Source organism: Schistocerca piceifrons, chromosome 4 (genome assembly GCF_021461385.2).
Source record: "Schistocerca piceifrons isolate TAMUIC-IGC-003096 chromosome 4, iqSchPice1.1, whole genome shotgun sequence".
Taxonomy (NCBI): Eukaryota; Metazoa; Arthropoda; class Insecta; order Orthoptera; family Acrididae; genus Schistocerca; species Schistocerca piceifrons.
The window spans coordinates 671170576-671184483 of record NC_060141.1 but is presented as its reverse complement, the minus strand read 5'-3'; the positions used below and the strand labels follow the sequence as shown (position 1 = coordinate 671184483).

At 42.2% G+C, this 13908-nt stretch overlaps 1 protein-coding gene across 1 annotated transcript in view; it reads left to right on the top strand.

Annotated features, from left to right (window-relative positions):
• The window catches only part of LOC124796105 (putative gustatory receptor 28a), a 43112-nt gene extending 32139 nt beyond the window's left edge, over window positions 1–10973 (top strand). The window contains exons 2-3 of the mRNA XM_047260192.1: window positions 2293–2469; window positions 10620–10973. Coding sequence (XP_047116148.1) covers window positions 2293–2469; window positions 10620–10973 — 531 coding nt within the window. The remainder of the gene's footprint in view (window positions 1–2292; window positions 2470–10619) is intronic.
• Window positions 10974–13908: the final 2935 nt, after the last annotated feature.

The following is a 13908-nucleotide window of genomic DNA, read 5'->3' as shown; positions in this document are numbered from 1 at the left end:
AGTTTGTATTTATAATCACATATTCACCAGACCAGAAGTCTTCATCCTAATGCCATAGAACTTCACTGATTCCCACCATATATAGCTTTAACCTATCTATTTCCCTTTTTATATTTTCTAACCTATCTGCCCGATTAAGGGATCTGAAATTCCACGCTCCGATCCATAGAACGCCAGTTTTCTTTCTTCTTGTAATGACATCCTCTTGAGTAGTCGCCGCCCGGAGATCCGAACTGGGGACTATTGTAACTCCGAATATTTGATCCAAGAGGACGCCATCATCATTTAACCATACAGCTGCATGCCCTTGGGAAAATTTATGGCTGTAGTTTCCTCTTGCTTTCACCCGTTCGCCGTACCAGCAAAGTAAGGCTGTTTTGGTTAATGTTACTAGGCCCGATCAGTCAATCATCCAGACTCTTACCCTTGCTACTACTGAAAAGGCTACTGCCCCTCTCCAGGAACCACACGTCTGTGTGGCCTCTCAAGAGATACCCCTCCGTTATGGTTTCGCGTACGGCTCGTCTATCTATATCGCTGAGACCCCAAGCCTCCCCACCAGCGGCAAGGTCCATGGTTCATGGGAGATATTTTACATATGACACATGATTTCGGTAGAGACGGCTTACATTATTTGATATCATGTTCTGAAATGTTTTTTCTGAACATGTCAACAGCATTTTCTACCTAGCAAAGTGATGATCCTCAGTTTATCTACTATTATGACATACAAAGTGTTCCCTCAAGCGTAATTCCTGGGTAATGCCTACTGAACATAGGGTAAGGTGGAGCCAAATGAATTATTTCAATTTGTTGGGCCTCATACAGGTAATAAATTTTTTACTACACACGTTAAACTGTAACAGTGAACAGGTTATAGTTATGTTTTGTGTGATAACGGTACACTGCTTCGAGGTCTACACTTCTTCATTGTAAACAGCAAAATGTTGGCACCGTGGAACAGTTAAAAGTATGTGGAGCTGTTTGTGTCGTAAATGGGGGCCACGTGGATCATTGTAAACTGTCACACGCTTAAATACAATACGGTAGTTTAGGTTTTTTGACTGCTCCAGTAGCCCTAACATGAGTTCTCTGGAGTGGGATTGCTTATTACCAGCACCCACCTCAAAAATTTCGTGGAACCACACCTTGCACTTATCACACCTGATCGATTCCCCTTCCTTGATAGATCTAGGATCATAACGTTTGATGTTTCAGAATGCACGATGTTCGTTTTCTTCCTCTGTTTTCATGTGCTGATGAAGATGGCTTTTCATCTGAATTTGAAGGTTTCCCTTGAAAATCCCACGATTCCTGCAGTCACTGTTCTCCTTTCATCAGTAGTTTTCATAATGCAATTTTCTCTTCCCTCTTGCTAGATTGAGTTGAAATGGTGAAATCAAATAACATGCTGAATTTTTCTGTCTCCTCCCACGCGGGGTTTCGGTGTTTTTTGTTGGGATTGGCAAAACAAGAGAAGATGATGCTGCTGAGCTCCGACTTCCGTATTACCTGCAGGATTAGAAGTATGTGGAGAGCATGGGTTTACTTCTGATCCTGTGATGGCAGAAGAGAATTGGTCACTTAGGAATGTGCGTGAAGAAAGGAATCCGTGTGACGGTTATTTGTTTGGAATGACGGGAAAATTCTCATGCACTCAAATCCCTTCACAGCATTTCCTACAATAGCTCCATGTCTACGAGCGATGTCGAAAATTTTGCTAAAACATACTTTTGCAGTGGTGTTTGAGACATTATTCGTTGTAATTAGTCTACATGAATACATTAATAAAGAAGAAATACATATTATATTCCGATTAAAAAAAAAACCTACGAAAACTGATTCACATAGCCCCATTCCATTATAATTTTTTAAATGTAAGCAGTTGTTCAAATTTATACTAGATGTCACTAGTTGTTCTGTTGTCAAACGTGGTTGATCCTACATAAGGAGTAGCGAGAAGAGTTATAGCTAGCATTTATGTATTACAGACTGCTTTAATATTATATGGCGAATTTTTATAAGGAATACTGTCTTTCTGCTACCTCCTTTTAGATTATTTCTGTCTAGATTAAATATAATCGGAAAAGCCTTCTTCCCACTTGTATATGGCTTGTCTAGCAACGGTTCCGTAATACAGTGGCGTCCGAGTTAAGCAAACGGGCTGTGCAGTAGAATATTTTCTTATTTGTCAGCATTTCCCAATGATTCAAACGCCCACCCTGGTAGTGATATGGTATGGTGAGGTTATCATGAATCTGGTGTTAAGAATATAAATGCCTCTGCCCGCAGAACGTTGACGACTCTGGAGAGGTTCATCTGCTGCGCCAAGTGCACGGTCAGCTGTTCGACACAGCAGGACTCGTTAACGAAGCGTTCGGCCTGCCAGTACTGAGTGCTGTCGCCGCCCACTTTATCCACTGCGTATCACTGCTCAACCTAATACTAGCGCTCAAGTTACAATACCAGGTGAGACGCGTTAAGCAGCTAAGCGCTGTTATAGTTTCACACGATCTATAGAGACACTTAAAATTTGTTACATATTTCATTTACCTTATACCTGACATATTAAAACTGTGTTGCGGATAGAGACTCCAACTCGCAGCCTATTCTTTTCGTTGACAAATACTCTGCCGACTGAGCTAACCAAACACAGTCAGGAACGCCCCCCCCCCCCCCTTTCCTCCCCATACCACCTTTACTTACTGAAATACCTCATACGCCTCGTCTGGTACACAATTTTATTTTGCCAGAAAGTTTCGTATGAGCGCACACTCCGCAGCGAAATGAATACATTACCGGCCATTAAAATTGCTATACCACGAAGATGACGTGCTACAGACGCGAAATTTAACCGACAGGAAGAAGATGCTGTGATATGCTAATGATTAGCTTTTCAAAGCATTCATACAAGTTTGGCGCCGGTGGCGACGCCTACAACGTGCTGACATGAGGAAAGTTTCCAACCGATTTCTCATACACAAACAGCAGTTAACCGGCGTTGCCTGGTGAAACGTTATTTTGATGCCTCGAGTAAGGAATACAAATACGTACCATCACATTTCCGACTTTGATAAAGGTCGGATTGCAGCCTATAACGATTGCGGTTTATCGTATCGCAACATTGCTGCTCGCGTTGGTCGAGATACAATGGCTTTTAGCAGAATATGGAATCGGTGGGTTCAGGAGGGTAATATGGAACGCCGTGCTGGATCCCAACGGCCTCGTATTACTAGCAGTCGAGATGACAGGCATCTTATCCGTATGGCTGTAACGGATCGTGCAGCCACGTCTCGATCCCTGAGTCAACAGATGGGGACGGTTGCAAGACAACAACCATCTACACGAACAGTTCGACGACGTTTGCAGCAGCAAGGACTATCAGCTCGGAGATCATGGCTGAGGTTACCCGTGACGCTGCATCACAGACAGGAGCGCCTGCGATGGTATACTCAACGACGAACATGGGTGCACGAGTGGCAAAACGTCATTTTTTCGGATGAATCCAGGTTCTGTTTACAGCATCATGATGGTCGCATCCGTGTTTGGCGACATCGCGGTGAACGCACATTGGAAGCGTGTATTCGTCGTATCACCCAGCGTGATGGTATGGGGTGCCATTGGTTACACGTCTCGGTCACCTCTTGTTCGCATTGACGGCACTTTGAACAGTGGACGTTACATTTCAGATGTGTTACGACACGTGGCTCTACCATTCATTCGATCTCTGCGAAACCCTACGTTTGAACAGGATAATGCACGACCGCATGTTGGAGGTCCTGTACGGGCCTTTCTGGATGCAGGAAATGTTCGACTGCTGCCCTGGCCAGCACATTCTCCAGATCTCTCACCAATTGAAAACATCTGGTCAATGGTGGCCGAGCAACTGGTTCGTCACCTTACGTCAGTCACTACTCTTGATGAACTGTGGTATCGTGTTGAAGCTGCATGGGCAGCTTTACCTGTACACGCCATCCAAGCTCTCTTTGACTCAATATCAAGGCCATTATTATGTCCAGAGGTGGTTGTTCTGGGTACTGATTTCTCAGGAACTATGCACCCAAATTACGTGAAAATGTAATCACATCTCAGTTCTAGTATAATATATTTGTCCAGTAAATACCCGTTTATCAACTGCATTTCTTCTTGGTGTAGCAATTTTAATGGCCAGTAGTGTAATTTTTACATAGGATATTAAGGATAGAAGGAATGCTTTCAAACTAAGATAATGATGAAACATACATCTTCGAGGATAAAACAGAAGATGTAGATGAGGTTACTCTAATAGCTATACTCACTGACGTCGAAAGGTTGCTGGAACGCTGAGGACTATTCTGCCGACCGGCCACCGTATGCAAAGCGGATGTTTCTTGTTGCGGTAAACTTCTATTAGAGAGATTCTATATTAACTCCTTTTTCAGTTTGACTTTTATTGATTTCTCATTTTTAACTCCAACTGATTGACTGACCTCTCCGGAAACCTGTAGGTCCTAAGAGTTTTGTAATTTCGCCACTGCTCGTGACCATTGCCTGTGTTGTGGCGGGGGCCGTGACAGGAGGTTGTCAGGAAACTTTACAAAATGAACAGAACATCTGCTGTAGCCAGATCATCGGGGGCCATCAAAAAGTTTTCGTCTGAGGGTGTTGCAGCAGTGTATATGAAACTAAGCGCGACTACAGTGCGGGTATGTAATCAACGACATGTAGACAAAGGATTAATGTGGCATTTGTGCCTTTACGATGTGCGTGCAGCAAATTCGGAAACGTGAACTACGGCGATGTTATTACCAAATGCGTTCATGCAGGACCAACGTGCTGTTATTCTTTTCTTGGCTGAAGAAAGGAATGAAGAATATATACGGGGCAGCACATCAGTCGATGTAAGGAGTCGGGATTTAGGACACCTTACATGTCGGGTGCCTCAGATTTACGTGTCGCTTATGATGTCTCAAGACACTGGTTTTGCTACATGGAACGGTTTTTGTGCGTACATTTCACTTGTTTGAGATTTAATACATGTGGCATCGAGAGTGGCGAGAAAAACTCCCTTATGTAAATATTCATTATTAAGTTAGATAGAACAGCGTGGAAGCATCGCTGGAGGGGAAGCCAGTTTTAGTTAGCCATGCTATGGCACAATGCCTTGCAGAGCAGCTGCCTAGATAAGGTCAAGTGCAGGCAGAGAACTGGGGGAAGATCAGTATGTCACGTGAGCGGGGCGTAAGGCCGTAACTTACCACTCTTGTGGATGACGCAGTGTATTGTAACAGACCTGGCTGTTCACTTGAAAGTCAGCCAGTTATACGACACGGTACTTACAAAGCATTTGCTGACTGGGAAGCCATTGCTGCAGAAATGAAAGAGTGACTGCCATTGGCTGTTCGAGCCAGTGTCCAACACCATTGGGAGGGAAGGGAAGCTAGGCTGAGGAGGTGCGCAACTTAACAGCGCGACAGGCTCTTCCCCATGAGTCGTAGTCGAGTGTGGTCAGAGGCCTTTCCTCTCTGACGTGATGATGGGGAAAGGGGATACGTTTGTGTGAAAACTTTGTTCAGCCGCCTCCAAAATTCAGTTAAGAACTGGCTCAATTCTTTCCGTAAAATCTCCTGTGCAGAGAACAAAGAGAGCCAATATAGTAAAGTTCTTGCCAGAACAGCGAGGACGGAGTAACAAACGGCGCACAAGCTTTGCGCCTGTGTTTAGCCGTTAAAGGGATACTAGGGTGAAGTTAAAGTTTTTCGCGGTCACGAAAACGTAGGGCAAATTTGTTGATATAGAATCAGTATAAGATTATGATAGGTTTACAGATCGGAAACCGGCCGCTGTGGCAGAGCGTTTCTAGGCACTTCAGTCCGGAGCTGCACGACTGCTACGATCGCAGGTTCGAATCCTGCCTCGGGCACGTATGTCAGTGATGTCCTTACGTTAGTTAGATTTAAGTAGTTCTGAATTCTAGAGGACTGATGACCTCAGATGATAAGTCCCATGGTGCTCAGAGCCATTTGAACAGATCGGACGAAACACAGCAGCAGCCAAGCCAACGACCCTGTGCAACAGAGGGTAAATAACGCTGCACATCATTAAATGCAACTGTTGTGTTACAAGTCAGTTTTTACTCCAGTGATACCAAGCTCAAAATGGGAAGACCTGTCCCCCTTGCACTATTTGAGTAACGTATTTCTTTCGTGCACTCCATGGCAACGTTTGGTTAACATTTGTGCGGAAAGAATGAAATTTGTTAGAACTGGTAACATTGACCAGCTTGACATTAGGATAGTCTTCCACCAAATAGTCTTTCTATCAGTTAAAATAATTAACTATTGTCAATTTTTTCATATTATTGGTCTTTTATATTTTATGTTATTTGAGAAATTTAGTACCAGTATATCCTTGTCTGAACAGGCGATACCTGAGGTTGCTGTTGTGCACTGTAATGATCCAGCATATGCAAAAGTGATTGCAATAAATATAGTTACATGGAATAGTTGTCTATTGTAAGTCAGAGGACCGCTCCCTACCTCAGTGGAATATTTCAGATACACTGATGGCAGCTACTCTTCTGATGTTATAACCCTTGGTCAGTAATATCACGTTTCATTACAGGTCGGGTTCAAACTGTGTTATGCACAGTAAGTGGAATCGTACACACAGCATCCACTTATTATCAACCAGAGGCGTGATTTGCTCGAAAACCAATGATGCGCCAAGTTCTTTGCTGGTAGCTATTCGACACAGAAGGCCAGTGGATTAGAGAGAGGCCAGCCTCACCCATTACAATCAGTCTTCTGACTGGTTTAATGCGTGCCGCCATGAATTCCTCTCCTGTGCCAATATCTTCATTTCATAGTAGGGTTGGAGCCTACACCCTCAATTATCTGTTGAATATATTCAAATCTCTATCTTCCTCTACAGTTTGTCCTACGATCCTGTCCCTTCTCCTTGTCAGTGTTTCCCACATATTCCTTTCGCCCCTGATTCTGTGCTGAACCTCCTCATTCCTTACATTATCGGTCAATCTAATTTTCAACATTCGTCTGTAGTACCACATCTCAAATGGTTCGCTTCGCTCCTGCTCCTTTTTCCCCACAGTCCATGTTCCACTACCATACAACTGTGTTCTCCAAACGCATATTCTCAGAAATTTCTTCCCCAAATTAAGACCTGTATTTGATACTAGTACACTTCTCTTGGCCAGGAATGCCCTTTTTGCCAGTTCTAGACTGCGTTTTATGTGCTCCTTGCTCTGTCCGTCATTGGTTATTTTACAGCTTAGGCAGCACAATTCCTTAACTTCATCTACTTCGTGGTCATCAAGCTCGATGTTAAGTTTCTCGCGGTTCCCATTACTGCTACATTACTTTCGTCTTTCTTCAATTTACTCTCAGTCCATATCCTGTACTCAAAACCCTGCCCTTTCTATTCAGCAGAACAAGAAATTCTTCTTCACTTTTGCTCAGGATAGCAATGTCATCAGTGAATCGTGTCATTGGTACCCTAACCGCTTGAATTTTAATTCCGCTCTTGAAACTTTCTTTTATTTCTATCGTTGCTTCTTCGATGAACAGATTGAACATTAGGAGGGAAAGATTGCACTTTTTAATCCGAGCACATCGTTCTTGGTTGTCCACTCTTATTACTCCCTCTTGGCTCTTGTACTTATTGTATATGACCCGTCTCTCCCTATAGCTTACTCCGATTTTTCTCAGAAATTGGAACAACTTGCACCTTTTTACATTGCTGAACGCTTTTCCCAGGTCAATAAATCCTATGACAGTGTGTTAATTTTTCCTTAATCTTGCCTCCATTGTCAACCGAAACGACGTAATTACCTCTCTTGTGTCTTTATCTTTCATAAAGACAAACTGATTATCATCTAACACGTCCTCAATTTTCTTTTCCGTTCTTCTGTATATTATTCTTGTAGGCAACTTGGATGCAAGAGCTGTTAAGCTGATTGTGCGACATTTTTCGCAATTATCAGCTCTTGCATTCTTCGTAATTGTGTGGATGATATTTTTCTGAAAGTTATACTTTATGACGCCAGACTCATACATTCTACACACAAACATGAATAGTCGTTTTATTGTCACTCGCCTCAATGATTTTTGAAATTCTGATGCAATGTTATCTATCCGTTCTCCCTTATTTGTTCTTAAGCCCTCCAAATCTCTCCTAAATTCTGGTTGTAGTACTGGGTCCGTTATCTCTTCTATATTGACACATCAGACAAATCTTCCCTTTCATGGAGGCCTTCAATATACTCTTTCGAACTATGCACTCTCTCCTGTTGCACTCTTACTGTCACCACCCCTACTTTAATTTCACTGAAGTCTGTTTTTACTTTCCTATATGCTGAGTCAGTACGACCGACAATTATTTCTTTTGCGATTTGTTCACGTTTTTCATGCAGCCATTTCGCTTTAGCTTTTCTGCTTTATTTAATTTCTCAGCGACTTGTATTTCTGTTTTCCCGAATATCCCTGAACATTTTTGTACTTTCTTCTTTCATCGATCACCTAAAGTATTTCTTCTGTTACCCATGTTTTCTTTGTACGTACCTTCTTTGTACTTATGTTTCTCTTGCCAACTTCTGTGATGGCACTTTTTAGAGATGCCCATTCCTCTTCAACTGTATGGCCTACTCAGCTGCTCTTTACTGCTGTATCTACAGCCTTAGACAGCTCCAAGAGGATCTCGTCATCCGTTAGTACTTCCGTATCCCACTTTCTTGCGTACTGATTCTTCCTGACTAATATCTTCAGCCTACTCTTCATTACCACTACATTGTGATTTGCGTCTATAACCGCTCCTGGGTACGCCTTACAATCCAGTATCTGATTTCGGAATTTCTGTCTGATCATGACGTAATCAATGTGAAGTCTTCCTGTATCACCCGGCTTTTTCCTCGTATACCTGCTCCTCTTGTGATTCTCTAACAGACTACTTGTAACTAACATTAAAATTTATACAGAACTCAGCCTTTCTCCTCATTCCTTGTGCCAAGTTCGTTACTCCTGTATCCTTTTCATCTAATTCTTCCCCTCCAACTCGCTTTTCGTGTACATACTTAACCTTTCGGACTTACGGAATGAATCTTGATGTACAATCTTTTGCTATAGTCTGCATTGGTCTTTCTTGTCCTTTCTCTTCCAGATTAATGTTTCGAGAGGAAGAATAGAGATCATTGAGATTTTCTTTGAATTTAATCGAACTGGGAAAGTCGTTTTCAAGTTTCAGGTCATTGTACATTCTTTCAGTCGACCAACCGGCATAGTGAATCCGCTTCGATACTAACTAAGGAGATTTCCGAAATTTTGGTACTTAGATTCTTGTTATAACGTGAAAATAATTATCAATTTATGCCTATTCATCTATGTTGATTTCATCACTGCCATTCGATCTCCAGTTAATGTGAATATACTGCTTTTTTTACTATCTTCTTCCATTATACCGCAGGCAGCATTGCTGCGGAAGAATGAACGATTTGACTTTAAGAACTTCAAATCAGTGGTTCCTAGGACCGGATTTTGAGTTCGTTTAAATGGAATTAAGCCCATTTTTATATTTTTATTTTGTCCAGTTCATAAGTCAGAAAATGTAAGATGAATCCACATTCCCGGATTCTTTTTCAAATGATTTCTGTTGAAACGTGCCCATTACCTTTTCCTTTTCGTCTTCTCCCACCTCACCCAACTATTAAAACTCAAATACAAGCTTCACAGTTTGTTTACAAAAGTTAAAAAGTATTGTCTTTGTCATAAAACACGACTATTGAGGACTTGGTTCCCATTTCATTCTGAAAATTGTTGTCTGTACTTCTACGTGAAAGAGATTGGAAAGCGTTTGGAGGATGGAAACTCAACTGAGTCTTATTTGACACATGGCTGCCATGTGTATCAAACTGTTCCACACGGTGATTTCCCTGGCAAGCTATATGAAGCAAATTGATAAACACATTTGAGAAGGTGAATGTAATTCGTACACACAGCTACATTCAATTCAGATGGGTATATAGTTGCCGAGGCCTGCTGGAGAGGCAGTGCACGTTTTGTTCCGATATTCGTGTAATGGTTACGTCATAGGATTGTCTTTTCATTAATCACATTTGTAAAGTAAAGCATACAATCTATATGATAATTCAACTATGTTGTTACATCTGCTGTGAATTTGTAAACCAGCCTGTTGAAGTATTATATATTCAGCATTTATATTATTTTGGCTTTATTCTTCCAAACAATAAACACCATTTTTCTGAAATGCTTAAATGTATCTTGATTTGTTATTAAAGATTTGCATAATTCCTGTACACGATAGCGAAACAGGAACGATACTGAAGAAATTAACTTCACAGGCCATGTCTCTGACAATTATCCACACTGTAAAAGGCCTCGGCCTAGTACATAACTTTGGGTGATTCAAGTCTGGCAGACAATATGTCAATTAATACGCTGGAAAGTAACAGAGCGTTACGGTACAGTTATGGGTTTTATTTAATAATAGTCAATGTTGTCTTGGGTCACAGTCATTGTGACCTCTCCTTCTGAAAAACTCATAGTTCCTAAGTCGGGCGTATGAGAGGTTAGCAGTGTCGCTCACTGTAGTTTGTGTGTCACTGGCAGCCTATCCCCCCCAGCCAAGTGGACCTGCTGATGCTGAACCTGATGATCTGGGTGGTGCTGCACGTCAGCTGCGTGCTGGCCGTCACGTGGTGCTGCAGCTCCGCTGTCGCCGAGGCCCGCCAGACAGCTGTTCTGGTGCACAAGGCGCTGCTGCCAAACGCGGGCGCCGGCGCGGCTGGCGCACAGCTGCGCGACCAGCTGCAGCTGTTCTCGCAGCAGCTGCTGCACCACCGTCTCCGCTTCACCGCTGCCGGTGTCTTCACGGTTGACCTCACCATACTCCTTTCCATGGCAGGTGCCATCACCACCTACCTTGTGATTTATTTGCAGTTCAACGATACCAAAAATATATAAGGGCCTTCATATCTCTCGTAATGGAATTGATACTAGTAGTTTGATGTATAGCAGTACTCAAATTTTGTAGATGTTCATACACACGTGGACAATTAGGACTAGAAGGTGGAATCAACTTGAAAATACTAGTGTTGTTCATATGTCAAATTCTTTTTCTCAGGCAACTCTCAACAGCGTTAATGTACTGGGAAAAATGCGTGATAGACAATGTGCTGCCTCACAACACATTTATTCACTAACCTTTTCGAACATGGACCATAGTCACAGTGGAAAAATATCTATTGTAACAACCTCACGTGCTATAAGTGCTAATTAACCGTAAAGGTATATGCTATTGTTGACTTGACAAAATATGGAGATGATACTTGACACCATAAAACCAGGTTAACCAAGCAGATACCAACATTGAAAACATGTAACAGCAGTAAGTGCACATCACCATTGCTCAAGCACAAGACCCAGTGAATAAATGTACCGTAAGACAGGACAGTTTGTATCATGCTTTTCTCCATGTTGTTCATAGAGCTGTTTACATCTACAGCATTGAATTAGACATTCTGTTACTGAGTCTGGATATAGCTCGAAGCAATGTTCTGTTAACAATATCCTATGCAACGAAAACCTAGTTTGCTGGATGTTCCCTAAAACGCAAATTTGTAGATGAATCTAAAATTACCCTTTCAATAAATTACATTGTAGTCCAAACAATATCTCAACGTGCATACTGTTGTTTGCTTCTGCCCTAAATGCTGGTTTATAAATAAGGCATATAAATATTGTATAATAATGAAACACTGCCACACACAGACACACACACACACACACACACACACACACACACACACACACACACACACACACACACACATACTGCCTTTGTGGGTTCGTTCGATATTTTGTGGTAGTGGGTTTTTCTGCGTGATATCAATTGAATATTAGTCTGCACAGCTAACAGTCTGCAAATGTGGAACAACATGAATCTGATATTGCCACCATTGCAGTGCCACATTCTGACACTTCAGAACTCAAACACAGTATACCACTACGTGATGACAATATTAGAGTATGGTTTATTAAATATAGTGATGTCAACGTGCAGTCTACCACAGCCCAAGGTACCTTAATTTTATTAGACTTTATTTTAAGGATTTACAATATTGCCTCTGTGAGTGTTGCCTGTGCGAACCTCCACCAATAACGAAAATGAAAGTATTTATCAGTGGTCTAACACTGAGGAACAATGCCTTTGAAAGGAACAGAACTCTCCCGATGCGTTGGTTCCATATGATATTATCATGATGACTTTAATATAAGTGTGCAGTGCAGCACATTGTTGAAAGTTCCATTATCTTAAAGGATATTCACTGTTACAGCTGACAAATTTTACAAAATATCTGCAACATCGCTTGATTCACGCGCCATATTAGACACAGCCGCACTTCTGTCTCGACCCAGCTGTTTCCTGTTTTAACTTTCAGTAACGCATTATGGTCAGTTTTCAAATGACCTCCATTTCTATTTGAAGAACTGTGTTCTCTCTCATCCTGAATAGATGCTAACCTATAAGCTTGACTCGCAGTTTGTTATCCAGAGTTCTGTGAAACTACAATCCCATCTCTCCTACATGCAATAATGGAATTTTCAACAAGACGACATAAGTTATTGTGACAAAAAATAAAAAGACCTACTGCGGTCCTTATGATTGTATCTTATTTTGTCGCTACCAGTTTCAACGCTTATTTCGTGACCTTCAGGCGGTTTTGGTGCGGTACAGGTCCATACATTCCCCATGCATAACTCATCAGTTGCCAACATTCCTGGATTCACAGATAATGATGGGTTATGCATGGGGATCGTATCAACCTGTACAGCACCAAAACCGCCTGAATATGACGAAATGAAGCGTTTGAAACTGGTAGCGACAAAATAAGGTAAAATCATAAGGACTGCTGTAGATGTTTTTATTTTTTGTCACGATAGTAAACGGCCGTCGTCCCAGAGACCTCCTGCTAAAAGGATGGACATACAAAAGCATATATGTAATAGTGTACTAAAAATGTCTGAGTCAAATAAAACGTGCGATATTGGCATTGGTGAGGCAAAACGTTACCACCACCTGCTTAAAAGCTTGTCTGTCCACCTTTGGAACGAAATTGATCCGACAGTTCCTTGGTAGTTGTGTGGAGGTATGTGGCAAAATGTCCATGCACAGGTCAGGTAATTCGTGTAAATAATGGAGTGCCGATTTGTGTACGCGGTGATGGCACCGTATGGCGGCCCTGACGGGTTCCATAGGATTTACATCAGGTGAATTTGGTCACCAAGAAATCAAGGTAGGTTCACTATAACGTTCCTCAAACCACTGTAGCATGGTTCTGGTTCTGAGAAATGGATAACTATATTGCTGCACAGTGACATACTCGTTAAGTAGGACATTAAGCATCAAGGGATGCAGGTGGTTCGCAGCAGTCAACGTGTCTTCGATTACTATCACAAGTTCCATGCAATGCAAGAGAAAGTCTCCCATTAGTTGGCGTCCGTGGCGCAGCGCTTGTTTTGGAGCGCTGTTTACCTACAAGACGGTGTTTTGGAGACGGCCATCGACATAGTGTAGCAAAAATGTGATTCACCCGAAGAGCCAATACGTTTCCATTGATCAACAGTCAGTTCCCGAAGGTCCCGTGTCTACTGCAATCGTAATAGACGGTGTCGCTGGTTAGGGGTACGATGAACGCTGTATTCCGAAACACTTGAGGGGGCACCAGCATTATGCATAGATCACCATCTATCCTACTTTACAGAGCACACAAGCCTCTGATCCCCACGTTCTGTGAAGAGCGACGTCCGACCATTTATCTCCTAATGGTAGTTTCGCTGTCCTATCTCTTTCCGTAGACACGACAGTTGCCTCTGAATATTCGACCAGCTTCACCGT